The sequence below is a fragment of the Cutaneotrichosporon oleaginosum genome (assembly GCF_008065305.1).
Source record: "Cutaneotrichosporon oleaginosum strain ATCC 20508 chromosome Unknown ATCC20508_contig08, whole genome shotgun sequence".
Classification (NCBI taxonomy): Eukaryota; Fungi; Basidiomycota; class Tremellomycetes; order Trichosporonales; family Trichosporonaceae; genus Cutaneotrichosporon; species Cutaneotrichosporon oleaginosum.
Window position 1 is genome coordinate 369,346 of NW_027072177.1, and position 18,462 is coordinate 387,807.

At 61.7% G+C, this 18,462-nt stretch overlaps 10 protein-coding genes across 10 annotated transcripts; 4 read left to right on the forward strand and 6 right to left on the reverse strand.

Annotated features, from left to right (window-relative positions):
• Nucleotides 1-231: 231 nt before the first annotated feature.
• On the reverse strand, nucleotides 232-2,379 carry COLE_07741 (uncharacterized protein; the record flags this gene model as incomplete). Its single annotated transcript, XM_018422594.2, has 5 exons — nucleotides 232-350; nucleotides 382-738; nucleotides 779-1,553; nucleotides 1,586-2,127; nucleotides 2,166-2,379. 5 exons carry the CDS (start codon nucleotides 2,377-2,379, stop codon nucleotides 232-234), a joined length of 2,007 nt encoding a protein of 668 aa, XP_018280500.1.
• A 756-nt stretch (nucleotides 2,380-3,135) lies between these two features.
• COLE_07742 (uncharacterized protein) lies at nucleotides 3,136-4,323 on the reverse strand (the record flags this gene model as incomplete). Its single annotated transcript, XM_018422593.2, has 1 exon — nucleotides 3,136-4,323. One exon carries the CDS (start codon nucleotides 4,321-4,323, stop codon nucleotides 3,136-3,138), a length of 1,188 nt encoding a protein of 395 aa, XP_018280499.1.
• Nucleotides 4,324-4,687: 364 nt separating this feature from the next.
• Nucleotides 4,688-6,602, reverse strand: COLE_07743 (uncharacterized protein; the record flags this gene model as incomplete). Its single annotated transcript, XM_018426513.2, has 6 exons — nucleotides 4,688-5,909; nucleotides 5,962-6,108; nucleotides 6,145-6,265; nucleotides 6,309-6,455; nucleotides 6,515-6,539; nucleotides 6,579-6,602. 6 exons carry the CDS (start codon nucleotides 6,600-6,602, stop codon nucleotides 4,688-4,690), a joined length of 1,686 nt encoding a protein of 561 aa, XP_018280498.1.
• Nucleotides 6,603-6,927: 325 nt separating this feature from the next.
• Nucleotides 6,928-7,771, forward strand: COLE_07744 (uncharacterized protein; the record flags this gene model as incomplete). Its single annotated transcript, XM_065626573.1, has 9 exons — nucleotides 6,928-6,965; nucleotides 6,999-7,020; nucleotides 7,062-7,138; nucleotides 7,175-7,193; nucleotides 7,231-7,248; nucleotides 7,335-7,392; nucleotides 7,426-7,485; nucleotides 7,527-7,647; nucleotides 7,687-7,771. 9 exons carry the CDS (start codon nucleotides 6,928-6,930, stop codon nucleotides 7,769-7,771), a joined length of 498 nt encoding a protein of 165 aa, XP_065482136.1.
• A 95-nt stretch (nucleotides 7,772-7,866) lies between these two features.
• Nucleotides 7,867-9,045, reverse strand: COLE_07745 (uncharacterized protein; the record flags this gene model as incomplete). Its single annotated transcript, XM_018425959.2, has 2 exons — nucleotides 7,867-8,637; nucleotides 8,671-9,045. The coding sequence occupies 2 exons, from the start codon at nucleotides 9,043-9,045 to the stop codon at nucleotides 7,867-7,869; spliced, it is 1,146 nt and encodes a 381-aa protein (XP_018280496.1).
• A 316-nt stretch (nucleotides 9,046-9,361) lies between these two features.
• On the forward strand, nucleotides 9,362-11,479 carry COLE_07746 (uncharacterized protein; the record flags this gene model as incomplete). The annotated part of the gene is made up of 3 exons (XM_018422591.2): nucleotides 9,362-9,707; nucleotides 9,744-11,125; nucleotides 11,162-11,479. 3 exons carry the CDS (start codon nucleotides 9,362-9,364, stop codon nucleotides 11,477-11,479), a joined length of 2,046 nt encoding a protein of 681 aa, XP_018280495.1.
• Nucleotides 11,480-11,567: 88 nt separating this feature from the next.
• COLE_07747 (uncharacterized protein) lies at nucleotides 11,568-12,534 on the reverse strand (the record flags this gene model as incomplete). The annotated part of the gene is made up of 3 exons (XM_018420756.2): nucleotides 11,568-11,743; nucleotides 11,794-11,874; nucleotides 11,928-12,534. 3 exons carry the CDS (start codon nucleotides 12,532-12,534, stop codon nucleotides 11,568-11,570), a joined length of 864 nt encoding a protein of 287 aa, XP_018280494.1.
• Nucleotides 12,535-13,319: 785 nt separating this feature from the next.
• COLE_07748 (uncharacterized protein) lies at nucleotides 13,320-13,809 on the forward strand (the record flags this gene model as incomplete). Its single annotated transcript, XM_065626574.1, has 2 exons — nucleotides 13,320-13,497; nucleotides 13,598-13,809. The coding sequence occupies 2 exons, from the start codon at nucleotides 13,320-13,322 to the stop codon at nucleotides 13,807-13,809; spliced, it is 390 nt and encodes a 129-aa protein (XP_065482137.1).
• Nucleotides 13,810-14,261: 452 nt separating this feature from the next.
• COLE_07749 (uncharacterized protein) lies at nucleotides 14,262-15,380 on the forward strand (the record flags this gene model as incomplete). The annotated part of the gene is made up of 3 exons (XM_018426512.2): nucleotides 14,262-14,302; nucleotides 14,345-14,512; nucleotides 14,585-15,380. 3 exons carry the CDS (start codon nucleotides 14,262-14,264, stop codon nucleotides 15,378-15,380), a joined length of 1,005 nt encoding a protein of 334 aa, XP_018280493.1.
• A 40-nt stretch (nucleotides 15,381-15,420) lies between these two features.
• COLE_07750 (uncharacterized protein) lies at nucleotides 15,421-18,282 on the reverse strand (the record flags this gene model as incomplete). Its single annotated transcript, XM_018422590.2, has 9 exons — nucleotides 15,421-15,578; nucleotides 15,618-16,368; nucleotides 16,400-16,757; nucleotides 16,793-17,410; nucleotides 17,459-17,531; nucleotides 17,566-17,651; nucleotides 17,683-17,847; nucleotides 17,880-18,092; nucleotides 18,125-18,282. 9 exons carry the CDS (start codon nucleotides 18,280-18,282, stop codon nucleotides 15,421-15,423), a joined length of 2,580 nt encoding a protein of 859 aa, XP_018280492.1.
• Nucleotides 18,283-18,462: the final 180 nt, after the last annotated feature.

An 18,462-nucleotide genomic window follows, 5' to 3' on the forward strand; every position in this document is an offset into this window, starting at 1 on the left:
ATCTGTGTTTTTTGTGTCATTCAGTGCACTTCCTGTTTCCGGACGCCCTGGAGTACTCAGTACGATCGATATTCTCTCTGGCCTGAGAGCCAGCGAAAAGCAGCTGCAGTGACACGCAGGGCATTGGGCTCGCTCGCGCCTCAATCAACCTTACAGTGCAATGCATATGACCGCCTCGCCGTCCAAAGGACATCCCAACCGTGCCTTCCGCTCGTAGTTACTTGTGATAATCTACTGCCGCGCCTTGGCGTCGCGGCTATCCACGAGCGGCTTGCGGCCGACGCGCTCCCACTCTGCGCCGAGGATCTTCTTCACCTCGCCCTTGAGCACTTTCTGACTCGGGTTCCATGCTGGCGTCAGCGCGTCCACTACAGCACGTACGCAGCTGGTCGAGAACCATGACGATATCCGGGCGCGCGCAGTATCGGAGCTTGGGCCATGCAGCCTGCGCGATGCTGAGCGGCGTCGCGTCTTCGCGGCTCACGCCGGGCGCGAGGCTGACGGCCACGCCGACACGCTCGCCCATGATGTCGCACGGCACGCTGACGGCCGACGCCTCGGCGATGCGTGGGTCGGCGAGGAGCACACGCTCCACCTCCGCCGAGGGGATGTTTTCGCCGCCGCGGATGATGATGTCCTTCACCCGGTCGGACATGTGCAGGTCCCCGAAGGAGTCGATGAATGCGAGGTCGCCCGTGTCGAGCCACCCGTCGGCGTCGATCGTCTCGGCCGTCGCCTCTGGGTGTCAGCCGGTTCTCACTTCTCACCGACGACTCACTGGGGTTGTTGACATACTCCTTCATGACGTTCTGGCCGCGGGCAAGAAGGAGCCCGACCTCGCCAGCCGGGAGCTCTTTCCGTGTCTGGGGATCAACAACCTTGATCTCCGTCACGGGGAGAGCTTGTCCCGCGCCATGTGGCTTGGCAAGGTACTCCTGCCCGTTGAAGCCGGTGTGGAACGCGCTCGTCTCTGTCATCCCCCACCCTGTGCCAGGGAGCATCTTCGGCCAGCGCTTGACGAGACGTTGCGCGAGATCGCTGGGGGGAGTTGCACCGCCGTATGTCGTCGACGCAAGCTCAAAGTCGGCGGGGAGGTCTGGTGACGCAAGGATGGCGGCGGGGATGGCGGGCACACCACCAATGCGGCCCACGCGGTGCTCCACCATGAGCTTGACGGCGGTCGGGACGGACCAGTGGCGCAGGAAGACGAGCTTGGAGCCGTTGTGCAGCGCGACCATGAGCCATGTTAGTGTGCCTTGGACGTGGAAGAGGGGAATGGAAAGCATGGCGACGCCGTCGGGCTTGGGGTCGTATGCCTTGAGCGCCTCGGAGACGGGAGCTCCAAGACGCAGCGTCGTCCGCGCGTTCTGATACGTCGACGAGTGGATGATGTGCAGCGCCTGGTGTTGAGTCACCAGCACGCCCTTGGGCAGCGACGTCGTGCCCGACGTGAAGAAAACAATGCTGTCGCTGTCGGGCCCGAGGTTTTCAAGACCCTCGCCGGCTTTCACGCTCGCCACGAGCTGCGGTCTAGCTTGCATGCTGGATATTTCCTCTCGTCAGACCTCGCGCGGCGTGCACGTACCGTCACAGCCTCCTGCACCTCGGCGCTCAGATGCCCTGTCGGGCCCCAGCACCAGACTGGCCCGACGCCCTCGATCTTCTCCGTCCCAATCTGTGCCGCGAGCTTGTCGTCGACAAGCACAAACTTGGGTGACGTGAGCTTGAGGCAGTGCACCTGGCTTTCCCCTACGAGCCCGTTGTTTAGGAGAACAGGTACAGCGCCGAGCAGTTGCACGCCCAGACAGGACACGACCCATCCGGTCGAGTTGACGCCTCCGACAGCCACGCGGTCGCCGACGCCAATTCCGCGCTCGCGGAGCAGCGCGGCGATCGTCGCTGCACGCTCATACGCCTCACCAAAGGTTACGCTCTCGCGCGCCTCGAAGGGCTCGGGGGCGGCAATTGGCGTGTTCAGCAACTCGCGGTCGGCCCATCGCTCCATATTGCTGCGGATAAATGTCGCAAAGTCGCGCGGCGTGTGCTTCCACGCCTTGAGCTTGCGCCCAGCTACTTCGCGCATCTCGAGCTCATATGGGCTGCCGGGGGCGGTGAGGAGCGCCTCGCCTGGAGTCAGCCATCTCCAAGCTGGGAGAGAGTCGCACATTCTTCGGGTGTGAGCAGGTTGAGCGGATTGGAGGGGTCGGCTGCCTTCGCCGTTGTTTGTGTAGGGGCAACCGCCGCCGCAGTGCTCGAGTATGTGTGGAGAGCGGGCTGGAGCTGGCGGGGGGAGCACACAAGTCGTGGCCGTGCCGCCACCGCCAGCCCGAGTTGTCGCAGTCTTGTCGTTCGCAGCACGCGCGCGCCGTTTCTGATCATGATGGATGTTGAGGATGCTGAAGATGTCGCGCGCCGCATTTGTGTATCTGTCGTAGTGGAATACCCGGACCCGGGGACCCCGATGCCCACCTCGGTCCGATCACCTTGAGATGCCGGGGCGGAAATCACGGAGCTCGATCGCGGAACACGGTCGGGGATTGTCCACCCTTCTGCACTTGCACAGCGACGCGGGTCACCGCTCGACAGTAGTGGAGAGCAGGCGTGGGGAGGCCGCCACTCCACTGCTCCACAATCAGAGAGGGAAACGTCATCCACCTTTCTGTGGCCCAGGTTATCTCCTCCGGCTCGCTCGCCCGCCATGGCTTCCGCTTGTCGACCCCAAATGTTGCACGCTATCCGGACTCAGCTCGCCTCTACCCGCTACAGCATTGTATCGTGGAGGAGTAGTGTCATGGAGATAGAGACTTGGAGCTGGCTGCTCGGCCGGTGTTATAAGGTCGCGTCATGTCGAGGTCACGTGACTTCTCCTGTTCCAGCTATCGTGGTGGCGGTATGGCGACGGGAGACCCTTCCATAGTTCGCATGTATTGCTTGCAATCTGTTGCCGGGCTTTGCAGTGCAAATCCACCAAGCGTTTCCCAAATGCAGACCAGAGTAAGTTGAAGTGAATTGAATTGAACGATTGAGAGGATCGACTGCGTTTCATCCACACCGTCCTCCCTACTCAGGTACTCCATTGAGCGCAATTCTTACATGCTGAGCTTCAAGTTGCTCCTACTAACTACTGCCATCGCTCTACAAACGATAGCAGGGAGCTGGATCGTTGTACGGGTTGAACTGGGTTTCCAGCGCGAATTGCTCCGCCCCGACTTCCTGGACGTACGCCGCAGGGGTAACGAAGCGGATAATCGGTGTCACGATAGAAAGCAAGCCAACGTCCTCCAGGTCAATCCGATACTCAGGCAGCCAGTAGAGGAAGCCCCTAGCAATCGCATCTAGCTGCTGGCAGATCGCCTCGTCGCTGCCATGAGCGAGCCCAAAAGTCTCGCGGAACAGCTCGGTACCGCCGACAATCGTAATTTCAGCTCGACGACGAGGAAGTGGGCCCCCGACGATGCTAGAGGCCTGGTTTGCGTCAAAGTTCGAGTCGGAGCTCTCGGCAGTCGGTTTACAGCCCTCGGCCGCCGCATTCGCGTCAAGGGGCCGGTAGACAGAGAGGCGGCGCGTCCAGGGGTCCGCACTCGGTTCACTGCCGGGGCAGGTGCAGACCTCGGAGTCGAGGAAGTGCAGGATAGTCTTGCGCTGGCCGAAGTTGTGCTCGCCCTTGTCGCGGCCGCCGATAAATGTGAAATGGAGCAGCTCCGCGATGAACTTTCCGTAGGCAGGAAGAGTGGTCAGTCGGTTGGCTCCGATAAAGAATGGGCATATCACGAGGTGCGAGTCGAGGGGGCTTTGACTGTCCGGGAAGACGAGGTCGGGATGCAGGTAGTCGTCGGACGACATGTCGCAGTATCCAGATGTCGGGCGGAAGAGCCGAATGGTGGCGTTGAGCCGGCGGATGGCCTGCTGGAGGGGAAGAGTGGCGAACTTGCGCCTGTTGAAGTCGCGCTGTTCAGGCTCCATGCGGATATCAACCACACGCGCCCGCTCCATCAGCCGCTGCATGTACGAACGTAAGCCCATGCTCGCAGGCGTGCACGTCTCGGGATCGGAGTAGGCGAGAACCTTAGTCGGCTGATCATGCTTCGCCGGGTCGCCCGCGATCTCGTAGTCAAGGCGCATCCACTCGAACCCAGCGCAACCGAAGGGGTGGACCAGCACCACACCGTCGAGTGTGATCTCAATCTCGACGTGCTCAAAAAGGCGCTCGTCGGACATGATGCGTAGCTTGCGCGTGACTTGGCGCAGCTTCATTAGGACCTCTGGCGAGGCGTTCTGCACGATCTGATCGTGCACGTGAGGGAGGTAGTCCAAGTCGATCATGCTAGTCGGAACACATTCAGCTTGGTGTGGGGAGGTAGGTGCGTGCTGTTGAGCGGCGAGGAGAAGCAAACGAATGGGCTATGCTAGAGGGGAGCATGTGCAGGCCACATTATATGCACGACGATGGCTTCACATTGCCCTTCCAGGTTGCAAACGCCATAAATCAATTCGAGTCAACTGTTTTGTGGATGCGTGCATTCAATTGTGACCCTATGATCCCCTTCAAGTTTTGGAGTCTGAGACACAACGCTCCGATGTCAACTGTTAGCTCGCAATTCATTGTCAGTAGTATTAGGTAACAATCGTCGGTTCGTTGTCCGGAGGCACCCATGCTCTACTACTATGCAGATAACTAGCCTACAACTTACCGCCGGGGCATGCCACGGCCGCGGCCACGGAGCGCACGCTGCGCGGCACCCCTAGGTGCAGGGGGCCCAGCCTGCTGCGCCTCGCTCTGAGGGTTGCGCACCGTCTCGTCGACCGAGAGGATCAGGCAAGCAGCCTCAACGGCACTCGACAAAGCGTTGGTCTTGACGAGCGCGGGCTCCCACACGAAGCGCTTCATGTTGTCGGCAACGCCGTCGTCATCGTCAACGTCGACACCAGCCCAGGTGTCGTCGTGCGCATGTCGCATGCGCAGCTTGTTGAGCACATCGGTCGCGTCGAGGCCAGCGTTGTCGCAGATCTGGCGCGGGATCACCTCGAGTGCCTTGGCAACAGAGCCGATGATGAGCTGCTGCTTGCCGACGATGGTGCGGCTGTGGTGGCGCAGGAACTTGGAGATCTCCATCTCACAGGCACCACCGCCAGCCACAACAGAGTTGTTCTTCATCGTGCGCTTGACGATCATGATCGAGTCGTGCAGGGAGCGCTCGACCTCGGCGATGAACTGTTCCGCGCCGCCACGCAGGATGAGGGTGCAAGTCTTCGCCTCGGGGCATCCTTCAAAGATGTTGAAGCGCTCGCCACCAATCTGACGCTCCTCAAACTTCTCGCACTTTCCAAGGTGCTGGGGCTCGATGTCCGACGTTGTCGACTGAACCGACCCACCGACCGCCTGCACCACACGCTTCAAGTCATCACCAGCGACACGACCTGCGCAGAAGATGTCGCGGTCCGCAAAGTACTGTGTCGCAAGATCGCCGATGGGAAGCTTGGACAGCACAACCTTGGCACCAGTCGCCACGATGGCCTCCAGCTTACGGTAGATGATCTGCCATTCGGCGTCAACAATCGCCTGGTACTCAGACACCTCGTTCACGCGGACCTCAGCATTGTCCTTCTCGGCCTTGAGCTCCAGCTCAACGTTGAGGCACAGAATCATGGGGTTGGTGAACGACTTGGGCTGCTGCTCGAAGCCGGCGTATGAGAACGTCTTCTTGAACGCGACACCCTTGATGAGCTGCGAGTCCTGCATGCCGCCACCCGGCACCTTCTTGATACCAATAAGCGACTCGTCGAGATCATTGGGGTCGAGCGAGGTGACCGCGTCGACGACCATCTTGGAGAAGAAGGGCATTTGAGAGTGGATAAGTTTAGAGGACATGGAGGTGGCAGCAGTCTTCATGAGCAGGTCACGGAAGCGCCTGATCGTCAGCCACATCGCAGTGGATACCACGGCAACGCAGGAGCACTCACACGGGGTCCGACTTGTCGATAGTGACAGCAATCTCGTTGATCTTCTTGATCGCAAGGTTACGCGCCTCCCGCAGCCCCTTGATGATGACGTGAACTCCGACGCCCTCCTCAATGAATGGGCGCACCTCCTTCAGGATCTCAGCCGCACTGTCTGTCAGCAGGGAAGAGGCTGGATAGACTCACAGGAGGACAACTGAGGTGGTTCCGTCACCGACCTCGGCGTCCTGGGCGCGCGCAATGTCCACGAGAGTGCGGGCGGCGGGGTGGACAATGTCGAGAAGCTTGAGCAGTGTTGCGCCGTCGTCTAACTGTTAGAATCTTATTATAAGATAGGGAAGCAGACGTACTCGAGATGGTAGCGTTGCCGCGCTCGTCAACAATGAGCTTGTCCATTCCGCGGGGACCAAGGGTAGTCGCGATAGTCTGCGCGACGGCAAGACAAGCCGAGATGTTGCTCAGCAGCTGAGGTGTACCCTGCGACGTGTCTGTGCCCTCTGTCTGTTAGCTCGTCCACCCTCGCCTGCTATGCGGTTGCCACTTCGGCGACACGTACCCCGAAGGAGGACCACGGTAGGTTGCTGTTGTCAGCTCTGTATTTCGGACTCCGGAGGACGTACCATGGAAGGAAGCCGGCCCTGCATGGCTGCTTCTTTTCTGACCGCGAGTAGAGGCGAGGTCGGAGGGGGGGGAGAGGGGGAGGTTGATAGATGGAGTTGGAGGTGGTTATGGAATCTTTCAGAGTGTTGCTGAACGTTGGCCACGACGCGCGCGTGCAACAATCAGGGCGCTCATCATATCTGGAGAAATGCAAGAACACGTATTATATCATGCGTGTAGCACGTGACATCCACGCGCCGGGATCAAATGAATCACATCCACCGCACAACGGGTCGTGACGTTGGTCACCACCTCTTCGTCACTGGCGATTGTGTCTCAAGCGCCTTCCCCATCACCATCAACACCATCATGTACGACACCTGCCCGCCATGGGCCCCATTCTTCGGGTACGCCGACTCTGCTGAACGTGCTAACTCCAGCTTCGCCGGTGTCGCTAGCGCTGTGCGTTGCCTTGACCGCCACCGACGGTCCGCTAATAGCAGATGATCTTCACGACCATCGGCGCAGCGTTCGGCACTGCCAAAGCCGGCATCGGAATCGCAGGTGTGGGACAGTTCAAGTGAGCTCCTAAAATCTAATACGTTGCTGACGCCAGACCCGAGTTGGTCATGAAGGTGCGCGCGCGTCATGAGTTCTGCTGACGTTCCCCAGTCGCTCATCCCTGTTGTTGTGAGTTGCCCCCTTCGTACCGACGACGAACTGACCGAAGATGTCCGGTAGTGCGTACCACTGCTATGATGCGCATTATCAACAGTCTAACGTCAGTTATCGCGGTGTACGGCCTCGTGGTCGCCGTGTTGATCTCCGGCGGGAGTGAGCGGGTGTGACGCGCTCCGCTGACCCTAGTCTCCCCCACTGAGCCATATGGGCTGTACGACGGCTTCATCCACCTCGGAGCAGGATTGGGTGCGTTATACTGACTTGATTTCGTACAGCGCTAATAGCAGCATGTGGCGTTACAGGTCTCGCGGCTGGCTACGCCATCGGCATTGTCGGCGACGCGTGCGTTCGCGCGTACATCCACGAGTCTCGCGTGTTCGTCTCCATGGTCCTCATTCTAATCTTTGCGTACGTTTGCCGGACAAGGGCGGGTATAGCTAACTTCAGCGAGGTTCTCGGCCTGTATGGCCTCATCGTGGCCCTCATCCTCAACGCCAATGTGCCGTCGCCCGCGCTCTGCATCAAGGCCTAGAACTTCGTAAATCCGTAGAACATGCAATAGCATCTGATCTGACAACGTAGGTGTCTATATATAATCACACACATAACATACAACACCGCCGCCCTTTACTGCTGAGCCTCGGGAACGTCTGGGAGGGCGAAGACTCCGCGCATCTCGTCGCTCTGGTCGCCCGACATGATGTCGGCTCCCATAGCGTTGACGTCAGAGCTGGCCTCCACGCCGAGGCTCGAGCCAACGACGTCCATCAGCGTCTGTGGGTCGGAGTAGGGCCAGTAATCGCCATCCTGAACGGGCTGGCGCGCGACAGCAGCCGCGACCTGCTGGCCGAGCTCGACGTCCATGGGCTCCTCGTACTCGTCACCCTTGTACTCGTACTCCTTTCCACCCGCACGCTGCTCCCGCTCCTCCTGCTGTCTAAGCTTCTCGGCGAAGACTGCCCGATTCTTCTTGAGGCGCATCTCGCGCACAAGTCCAATCTCGGGGTACTTGCGAGGGCGGCCGCGCTTGCGCTGAATGCCGAGCTCCTTCTCCTGCTGCCTCCGCTCCATCTCCTCGAGCTCCTCGGCCGTGCGGATTTTGGGTGGACGGCCGCGCTTACGCTTCGGGGGTGGTGGTGGCGGGGGAGGTGCGCCAGGTTTAGGCTTGTTCTTCGACCCCTTTGGCCGCCCCCGCCCACGCTTAATCGGCGTGGCTTCGGGCTCTTCGAGCGGCAACACCAGATTTGTGGGACTCTGGGGGAAGGAGGTACTGAAAATGGCGTTGTATTGGCCCATGAGGCTGTGGTGGGTGAAGTCCTCGAGGGTGCTCTGGAGCGTGCTATGCAGGCGCTCACGATCGAGGCGCTCGCGCTCCTCATCCCCGATCGGGTGATGGGACTGATGTCAGCTCCTGTATGTCTCGTAACTCACCTGCTGCGCGTTGGTGAGCGAGTTGACAATCTCGCGGAGGGCGGGGTCGATCCCGTCATCATCGATGGCGATGTGCTCGTCCGGCGCCTCGTCGTCGCCCAAAAGCCCATCCGGGTGGCTCGCATCCGCGACGTCCTGTGATGCGGCGTCTATGGCCAGGTCGCGCTCGAGGTCCTCCACGCGGCCGCGACGGACATCCTGGACCACGGACTCGATGGCGAAGAGCTGTGGGTCGATCTGGGCAGACCCCGACGCGCCAGAGAGCGCGAGGAGGGCAGGGTCGAGTTCGCCGGCGGCCGCGAGAGCAGCAAAGCTGGCTGTGGCGTCTTCGAAGGCGCGACTTGACGCGAGGTCATGATCTAGCTTGGGTGGCATTGCGAGCGCCTGAAGTGGACGTCGAGAGTGGAGGAGTTGGGAGAAAAAGCGAAAAACATGAAAAGGAAGACGACGTGGTGGACGTGGCTTGGCCTGGCAGCTGGCAGGAACGTGTGGCGCGCCTAAATCACGCCTGACACGTGGTTGTGAGAAATAGGTGCGCCAGGAGCATCCACCGTAGCATCCCGCTGCCCGGTTGAATCACCAACAAGGAACGCGACCGCGCGACCGGTTGTTGTCACCAAGTCCACCTTGAGCCCTCAAGTCACTCGTCGCCGCATACCTTCCGCACCTCTACACCCTTCCATCCACCGCCATGCCGCCACGCCCCAGGCGTTCAATGGCAAAAGCCTCTCCAGTGCGGCCCTCCCGCAGCCGTGTCGTCAAGGACGAGCCCGACACGCCCAAGACGGATGTTGACGAGGCCGAGCAAATGGACCTTGACGACGACGACGAACCTGGTCCGTCCCGGCGCGGCAGTGCTCGCAAGCCCAAGGCCACCAAACGGCGAGTTAAGACTGAATCGGACTCGGATGACGAGGTCGTGTCAAAGTCGAGCCGCAGACGAAGCACGAAGCAGGTGTCATACAGAGAAATTCCCGTCGAGGAAGTCGCACCGGAGGAGTCGGAGGATGAGGAAGACGATGAGGAAGACGAAGATGGTGGGTTTCTTCTTGTTTAGCGGTAACTGACGGCAGATGAGCCGGTCGTTTCTACGCCGCGCCGCCGTGGCCGCGCGCAAAAGGAGAAAGATGGCGGTGACAAACCGTACAAGCGTGAGCCAGGATCTGGCAGCGGTCGGGGCGGTTTTAGCATCAAGGGTGCGGCGGCGGCGGCCGCACGCGCACGTTGGGATAAAGTGCGCAGAGAAAAGCTCGAGCGGGGCGAGGATCCCGAGGCGCCGAAGCAGCGTGCATCGGCACCCATCAAGAAGGATCCTCGCGGCGCGCTCGAGAATGTCATCAAGGGGCAAGTGTACACCATCAAGGGTGTCGAGTACACGGCCGGCGAGGACGAGCTCATACTCCCTGAGAACGAGAAAGGGAACACCAAGGTCGACTCCGAGGGGCGCCTGCTCGGTGGCCGCGAGTACAAGCTGGTCACCTTCACCTCACCTTCCCGCGGCAGCCCAGACCGCGTATATGCGTTGACGATTGACGCGGCGCGCGCGTGTGGGTATACGGACTCGCTGGCGTTCCTGCGTCGTTGCCCACAGCTCGTCAAGTTGTCGTGCAACCCGGATGAGCGCGAGATGCTCATCAACGTGGGCCGCATCACTGGCAACCTCAAGCACCGCGCGGTGACAATGGTGGCGATGCGTAACGTGTTCAAGCTTATGGGCGCGCGGCTAGTGAAGAACGGCAAGTGGGTCGACGACGACTATGACGAGGAGCGCGCCGTGGTCGACTGCGAAGCGAACGGGTGGACACCCCATGGGCCGGTGCTGGACCAGGAGCTTGCTGTGAACCAGTACCCTTCAGCTGGCGGACCTGGGCGCCCTGCAGCAAACGCGGGCATTCTCGCCGATGCGATGGCGAGCAAGTCATCACTGGGCTCATGGTACAATGTCGGTGGCTTCACAACGCAGTTTGGCGGCAATGGCGCCGACCCATGGAGCGAGCTTCATGCCAAGCGGGGCAAGTTGCGTCAGCTGGGCGTGACTGAGGAGGACTGGATTCTGCGGACGGCCGAGGACGCTCGGCGCATCGACGAGACGCTGCGCGGGTATCGCGAGGAGCGCCTGAACGCGCTCAAGGGCTCTGATGCCCTGCGCGGATGGCACTACGTCGCTGAGCAGCGCTCTGCCGGTGAGATAAAGGAGGAGAAGGAAGAGAAAGAGGAGAAGGAGGAGCCGAAGCATCCGCTCGCGACGGAGATTACAGCCGAGCCGCCAAGTGAGCCTTTGAGTCCTGCGCCTCCCGAGAATCCGACCTCCGAGGCGCTCGGCGAACTCAACAAGCTTTCTGAGGTGGACAAGAATCCCGGCGGCAAGATTGTGTACGAGACGGACAGGGAGACGAAGTACGGCCGACTGAAGATGGAGAAGTGGGTTCCTGGGACTGTGTATGCTGCCTATGAGGTGAGTTTAGGTAATCCATCTTCAGCTAACGCCCAGCCCCACACGCAGATGCCGCATGTGCCACTGCGCACGCAGCCCACAACAGCGCACGAGGAGCGCGTCTCGATTATGCCATGGATCGGGTTGAACGGATCAGCCAAACCGGCACTCTTGCCTGGCTACTCGTCCGTGGAGGTGGTGTTCGACCCGTCGGCACCAACGGAGGACTCGTTCCTCGCCTTTGGCGACGGGACACGTGGGCCGGAGGCCATCAAGCGCCACCGCGCGCTCATCGAGGAGGCTGAGACCTGGGAGCGCGAGTCGCGCGCCAAGCGCCGCCGCTCGACGGCCGCCTCGGCTACGCCTGCCTCGTAGTAGGCTCGCTTGTGCGTGCCGAGATCGGCTGAACCAGGGGTACAAAGATTAGGCAGATACACATCGATATGCATACAACCGTTGTATTTTACTTGCCCTGGAAGACGGGCTTGCGCTTCTCGGCGAAGGCGCGGAGGCCCTCGAGACGGTCCTCGGTCTCGAGGAGAGTGTTGTAAGCCGCACGCTCGTTCTTGATGCCCTGCTCAATGGGCGTTCCGGGTGCGCTCTTGATGGCCTGCTTGGCGGCGCGGAGGGACAGGGGAGCTGTAGTCAGCAAAGCGGGCCAAGCGGGTAGGACCAAGGACCAAACATACCAGAGGTGAGCATGAGCTTGGAAAGGTCAATGGCGGCCTCGAGGGCCGACTGGCCGTCCTTGGCCATGACGTCGATGAGGCCTGGCGTGAGCTGAGAGCTTCCCTACCATGCTCCTGTCGCGTCGAGGACCTACCAAGACGAACGGCCTCGTCCGCGCTCACGCGGCGGCCGGTGAAGATGAGCTCCATAGCCTTGCTCTTGCCGAGAAGGTGGGTCATGCGCTGCGTCCCTCCAGCGCCCGGGATGATGCCGAGCTTGGTCTCTGGGAGGGCGAAGCTCGTCTCCTTCTGCCCGGTGCGGAGGTCGCACCCGAGTGCGAGCTCGGTGCCGCCGCCAAGCGCGGGCCCCGGCACAGCCGCGACAGTGGGGATGGGGAGGGCCTCGAGCTCGCACACCATGGCGTTGAGGTCGTCGAGGAAGCGGGCGACCTCGGGCTGGCTCATGCCCTTGCGCTCGCGGAGATCGGCGCCGGCGCAGAACACTGGCCCGAGCGAATGGAGGATGGCGACGCGCGCATTACCCGCCGACAGGCGCGAGATGTAGTCGCGGAGCTCGTCGACCATCTGGCGCGAAAGGGCGTTGCGCGCGTCCGGCCGGTTCAGGACGAGCACTTGGATGCCGTCCAGGTCATCGCCGGACACGAGCTCGGACGCGGGGCGGAGAAGCGCGTGCTGCGCCGAGGGGGCGGAGTAGGCGCGCGTGAGCGCGCGCACGGCGGGGAGGCGGGCGCGGACGAACATGGCGAGGCGGTGAGACGGTGGGGAGGCAATGCAGATGCATGATGGCCTCGATGGCCTGTCACCTTATATGTACGGGTATACCGAGCGGAAGATGGCGGCAGTCTGGCGAGCTCGGCTCTCGGCATGCATCTTGCCGGATCAACACTCGTTCCGGATGTGCCTGAAACGTGGATAGATCACGTGACTACATGACCACGAGTGCCACATTGGGATGCCGCCAAATTGTCGAAACGCCGACTGCCAGTTTCGCCGCCAGCCTGCTCCCCCGGCGGCGAGGTCTGGCGGAATATGGCGACTGTTGGACTCTCATCCGTCAACGAGCCGATCCGACCACCGTGAGTGTCCTCGCAGCCGGCAGCGACGACGACGCGACGGCAATCGAATGGGGCCGACACGAACGGGACAACGAACATCCGCGAGCGCGCGCGCAGAGGCTGGAGGACGCAGAGAGGCGAGGAGGGTGGTCTTGATGACCAAGATCTGGAGGGACGGTTGATGGGAGGGGGCGCGCATCGACGACGAGTGAATTGTCGACGTGCGCGCTCGTTTTCATTGTGAGGTTGTTGGCGGTGGACCGGAAGATATTGCCTCTGCGCGCGCGCGTAACGACCTCGCCGCCGACTTTCCTCCCCACCCCCCTCGGACTTTGCTCGCCCGACCCTTCTCGCTCCTATCGCGCCGACCGCGTATTTTGGACCGCCCAACTCGCCCCTCTGCTTCGCCATCGTCGCGTCGCGTCGCTGCGCCGCTGCCCGCACATGCCCCGTTCGCGCACTAACCTCCAGATGCAGATCTTCGTCAAGACTCTGACGGGCAAGACCATCACCCTCGAGGTCGAGTCCTCCGACACGATCGACAACGTCAAGTCCAAGATCCAGGACAAGGAGGGCATCCCCCCCGACCAGCAGCGTCTCATCTTCGCCGGCAAGCAGCTCGAGGACGGCCGCACCCTTTCGGACTACAGTGAGTATCCGCACACCCTACCTGCGTGGCCCAGCGCAGGCAGCTTGGACCGCCTGCGCGCTCGCTTCAACCCTATTTCTCGCAAGCACGCTAACCCCAGACATCCAGAAGGAGTCGACCCTCCACCTCGTCCTCCGCCTCCGTGGCGGTATCATTGAGCCCTCGCTCAAGGTGCTTGCGTCCAAGTACAACTGCGACAAGCAGATCTGCCGCAAGTGCTACGCCCGCCTCCCTCCCCGTGCGACCAACTGCCGCAAGAAGAAGTGCGGCCACACCTCGCAGCTCCGCCCCAAGAAGAAGCTCAAGAACTAAGATGGGTCTTCAGGGGTGACGGTGCCGCGAGGGGTATCCTTAGCCCGATGTATTCTTCTCTCGCCAGTAGACGGGTGGGGCAGGGTGTGAGGTTGGGTGGGTGACTAGCGGACGGGACTGTGGAGGAAGTGCCGGGGGGCGAGACTGGGATGTCAGAGCGGGGGCTGGGCTGGGCGGCAGAGGTGGTCGTTGAGGAGACATTGTTGCTGGCTGAGGCAGAAGGAGGTGATAGATGCAGCAGATCTTGCTGATTGCGCGCCACGGGCTGGGCAGTCGAGGCGGCTCTGCTTATCTACACTTTTCCAAAGCCAACTGCAGTCCTCGTTTCGTTCATAGCTCAAGTCATTCATGTCAGTGATGCTGGTCATGCAGAGCGGAATCAAACTGCCGGTGGAGGTCAACCAACTTGGAGACAACCTTCTAACGGCGTCTTCAACAACATCACTCGCACCATGGAAGAAGATCGAGAGCAGGATCTTGCTCACATCCACTGGTGAGCGTCGTGCACATCTCTTCTGGCACCAGCTTACGCCAGGCAATGGCCCGAGGCCATCGCCGCCAACCCCGCCCGCTCCCTTGCCAACGCCGACCTCGCAATGGACTACTTCGCCTTCTCCCCCTTCTGGGACCCGCAAAGCAACAACGGTGTCCTGCGCACCCAGAACATTGCTGATCCGGGGTACGGCAGTGCCCAAGAGCGCATGTAAGTCCTCCCCCTCCCTCCCCCCATCCCCTCCCCTTCCAACCTTCGCCCATGCCCGCGCTCTAACATCAGCGGCCTGCTCGGTCTCACCGGTGGCTTCGAGTACGTTGTGGCACACGCGCGCCCGCCCGACCTTTTTGTTATTCACCGGCGGCTCGTGACGGGCGTGGGGCGGCGCGGGCCGCCGACCCACGCCTACTTCATTCTGCAGGAACGCATCTATATGGCGCCGAACTTGCACACGGTGGTGCGTACACGAGTGGGCAATGCCAACGCGCTGTTGGAGCGCACGTTGGGGATGCTCGAGGCCGCGCGGCCACCGGCGAATCCGCGCGCAGCGCGGATGTGGGTCGCGGGCGAGAGCAAGAAGGAGGACGGGGACGAGGAGATGAAGGACAAGGAGAAGGAGGAGGGCGAGGACAAGGACAAGGACAAGGACAAGGACAAGGAGGGGAAGGGCGAGGGCAAGGATAAAGAAAAGAGCCGGAAGGAGGAGAAGGAGCAGGCAACGCCCGACTGGCACCTGTTTAATGCGCTTGCGGCCACGCGAGCGGCGTTGTCGAGCGTCAACACGCTCGCGGCGAGTTCGAGACCAGCACACGACGCCGCGGCGGAAGCTAAGACGCTCGAAGCCCTCGCTGCCGCCACCGTCCGCCCCAACGCTCCCCCGCCACAACCTGCACCAGTCCAGCCCACACCACTGGGCACGCCGCTTGCTGGTTTCGCGGCCCTCTCGCCCCTCAACCAGGGCACGCCGAGCTTCACACCGCGCCCGCGCCTCGGCAGCCTGTCGCTCATGGGCGGCCTCAGCCGGCCGGGGTCGACATTCGCGCCCAGCGTCCCCGCCGACTCGCCCAAGTTGGCGTAACATGTATTCATTCTAGACACTGTATGTAGATCTGATGGTCTCAGAGGGTGAGCACGCCCACCACGACGCCATTCATGCAGATGTCGATGCCGCCGGCGTAGCGCTCGCGCGCCCACTCGTCCATCGCCGTCAGCCACTTGGACGCGGGCATGTTGGGGCCGCGCCGCGGCGCCGTGCCGGGCACCATCTGGTTGAGGTCTAGCGTCAGCTGTGCATCGTCCAGGACCCAGGACCCACCCATCGCGCTCCAGTGCAGGTGGAACGGCTCGTCGTCTTTGAGGCGCATGATCAGCTCGAGCTCCATGACATGCTCGTCCACCGAGGCCGCGGCCTTGATGTGGTGGCGCTTGCGCCCGTGCGGCGGGTCAAAGTCGAAGCTCCAGTCTACGAGGTCGGCGTCAAACGAAAGCGCGGGCCACACGAGGCCCTCGTGCTCCGTCTTGATGTGGATGCGCGTGTGCCCGTGCGCTGTCTTCTCGCGCGTCGCCTCAAACGTCATCTCGGGCCAGTCGAACGTCGTCTTCGGCAGCGCGAACGAGTACGTCTCGAGGAAGCTCGAGACGGGGTACAGCACGTCCCAGTCGGCGTTGTCGTCCGCCTGCTCGGTGCGCACGAGCGCGGCGCCGCCGCCGAACTGGTCGTGCAGCTCCTTCATGACCGCGCTGTTGCGGCCCGTGTCCATGAACGCGATGTGCGCCGTCTCCTGCCCCGACGTGTGGTTGTATGTGTACTGTACACCCAGGCGCTTCGGGTGCATGAAGTCGTAGGGCGACCAGAAGGGGGATGCGAAGAGCGCAGCCACGCCGAGCGTCACTACTACCAGAGCGACGAGCACCTTGCGCTGGGTCGCGCGCGAGATACGCGAGAACAGCGGCGAAATGATGGGGAAGAAGACGAGCGTGCACACTGATGTGATAATCGCAATGATGTGCTCGACCGGTGCGTCCTTGCCCATGCGGCCGGTGAGAGGGACGAAGATGTCGAGAGTCTGGGTCAGCGGGGCTGGCCGGTGGGCTTACCGTCGTGTAAGCTTCCATGGCAAGCGCGAGGAGGAGGACAAGAGGCATGATGTAAGCGCCAATGAAGGGGAGAGCCCGGTTGCGCCCTCCAAACACGAGAGTGCGCGCCTCGGTGACAAACGCTCCAAGAAGGACAGTACACGCGATCCCTGCGAACAGGTAGGCTGAGCGGACGCGGAACGCCTGCAGGATAAGCATCCACACCGCGAGCGAAACCAGCTGCGAGTAGTAGTGCGCGTGCTCGAGAAATACACGGTGCGCAGGTGAGATCAACGCCGAGAGCGCGTGCTGCGTTGCCAGGTGGCCGAGGACGCTGGCAGGGCCGTACAGAGCGACAGGGAGTCCCTCGTGCGAAAACCTGATGTCAGCTGAACCCAAGCGTAAGAAACACACCATCCCATCTGGTTGCCAGAGGCAGACATGACGAAAGCCACGATGTTGGCGGTGATCAGACCGCCGGCCAAGCCAAGAGGGGCGCCCAGGAGGGCAATGGCGAATGCGCGCCCGCGTTCGCGGCGGATGTTGGCGAGGGTAATGGCGGCAATGACGGCGGTGATGGCGAGGTAGGCCTTGTCCGCATTCTTCATTGTCCAGGAGAGGAAGATGCGGTCGTACAGCGACATGTACACGACGTCGGGGGGCGACCACTCGCCCGCGGCTCCGAGCGGCGAGCCAGGCGAGAGGAGGTAGTCGACAATCGCCATGGCGTTGGACGTGAAGTGCTGGCTTGTGCCGACCTCGATAAACTGGGTGCTGTCCTTGCGGGTGTGGTAGAAGTAGCTGTGTCCCACGACGGCCATGTCGAGGCCGGAGACGTTGAGGTACTCCTCAAACTGACCAAAGTCGGTGTCGGAGAGAATAATGCCGCTCGAGAATACATCGGCAGCAATCACCGTGCCGCGCGGATACGGGGCGCGCGAGAATGCGTCGATCATCTCCTGGCTTGTGGCTTGGAACAGGAGGGCGCCGCCGGTCGTGCCCGCCGCCTCGAGGTTGAACATCGCGCGGACCCTGCCGTTAGCCATGATCTTCCGCGGAGTTGGGATCTGGGTGACTCACTCGGCGGCAGTGGGGTGCTGTGTCGAGTAGAGGTGCGAGCCGTCCTGTAGCGTCTCTTCGCCGCCGTTCCACACTGCGGTGAGTAACCTCTCAAGAAATAAACCCACTGAAAATGACCGAGTTGTCGAAGGGCTCATTGCGATCGACGAGGACGCGCGCAACGTCGAGCATGACACCAACTCCCATGCCGTCGCTGCTGTCAGCTAATTCTGAAAATCACTCACTCGGCAGCGCCGGGCGAAGGCAGAGTCGAATCGATGTGCGAGCCGAGAAGAATAGCGTCCTTCTTGAGGGTGCGCGGTGTGAGGGGCTTCTTAGCGCGGATCTGGAGGACAACGTTGCGAATGCCAGCATAAACTTTGAGCACGTCGTGGCCCATAATCGAGAACCTGCCATTAGCACTGCCGGCCTCCCGACGCACTCGTGATACCCGTTGCCGCGCTGGATCCAGACCTCGCAATCGAGCACACCATTTGCCTTGCACCGCTCCTCGATCTTGCGCACCTCGGCGATCACATACTCCTCGCCGCGCACGGCCTCCTCAGTCCCGACGGTACGGTAGCCAATATCCTCCAACTTTTGGATGTGGCCAATAACAATCTCCTCACTGGGTTGAGGGCGGCCTTCTGCGTCTCTGGGCGTCAGCGGAGTCAGTGTGCGACATACACCGGGGGCTGGGGCGCGGGGAGTGCGTAGTGCAGTCTGCTGAGAATATAGGGGAAGATTAGGACGACGGGGAGGAGGAGGAGCCACGGCGTGCGCTCGCGGGGCCGCCGCTCGGGCTGGGCCTTGGACCGGCCTTGTTGGCCGTTGCCGGAGGCCATGGTGTCGGGAAAATGTCTGTGATGACGCGAGTACAACCGGGGAGGAGAGTGTGCAGCGCAAGGGGCAATGCAAGCAGATCGGGGTGTGTGCTAGTCGTGTGCTGGTTGTGGGCTGTGAGAGGATGAGATGGTGGCGATGGACGCAAAGATGAAGACGACGAGGCCAGCACTCGTCGCCGC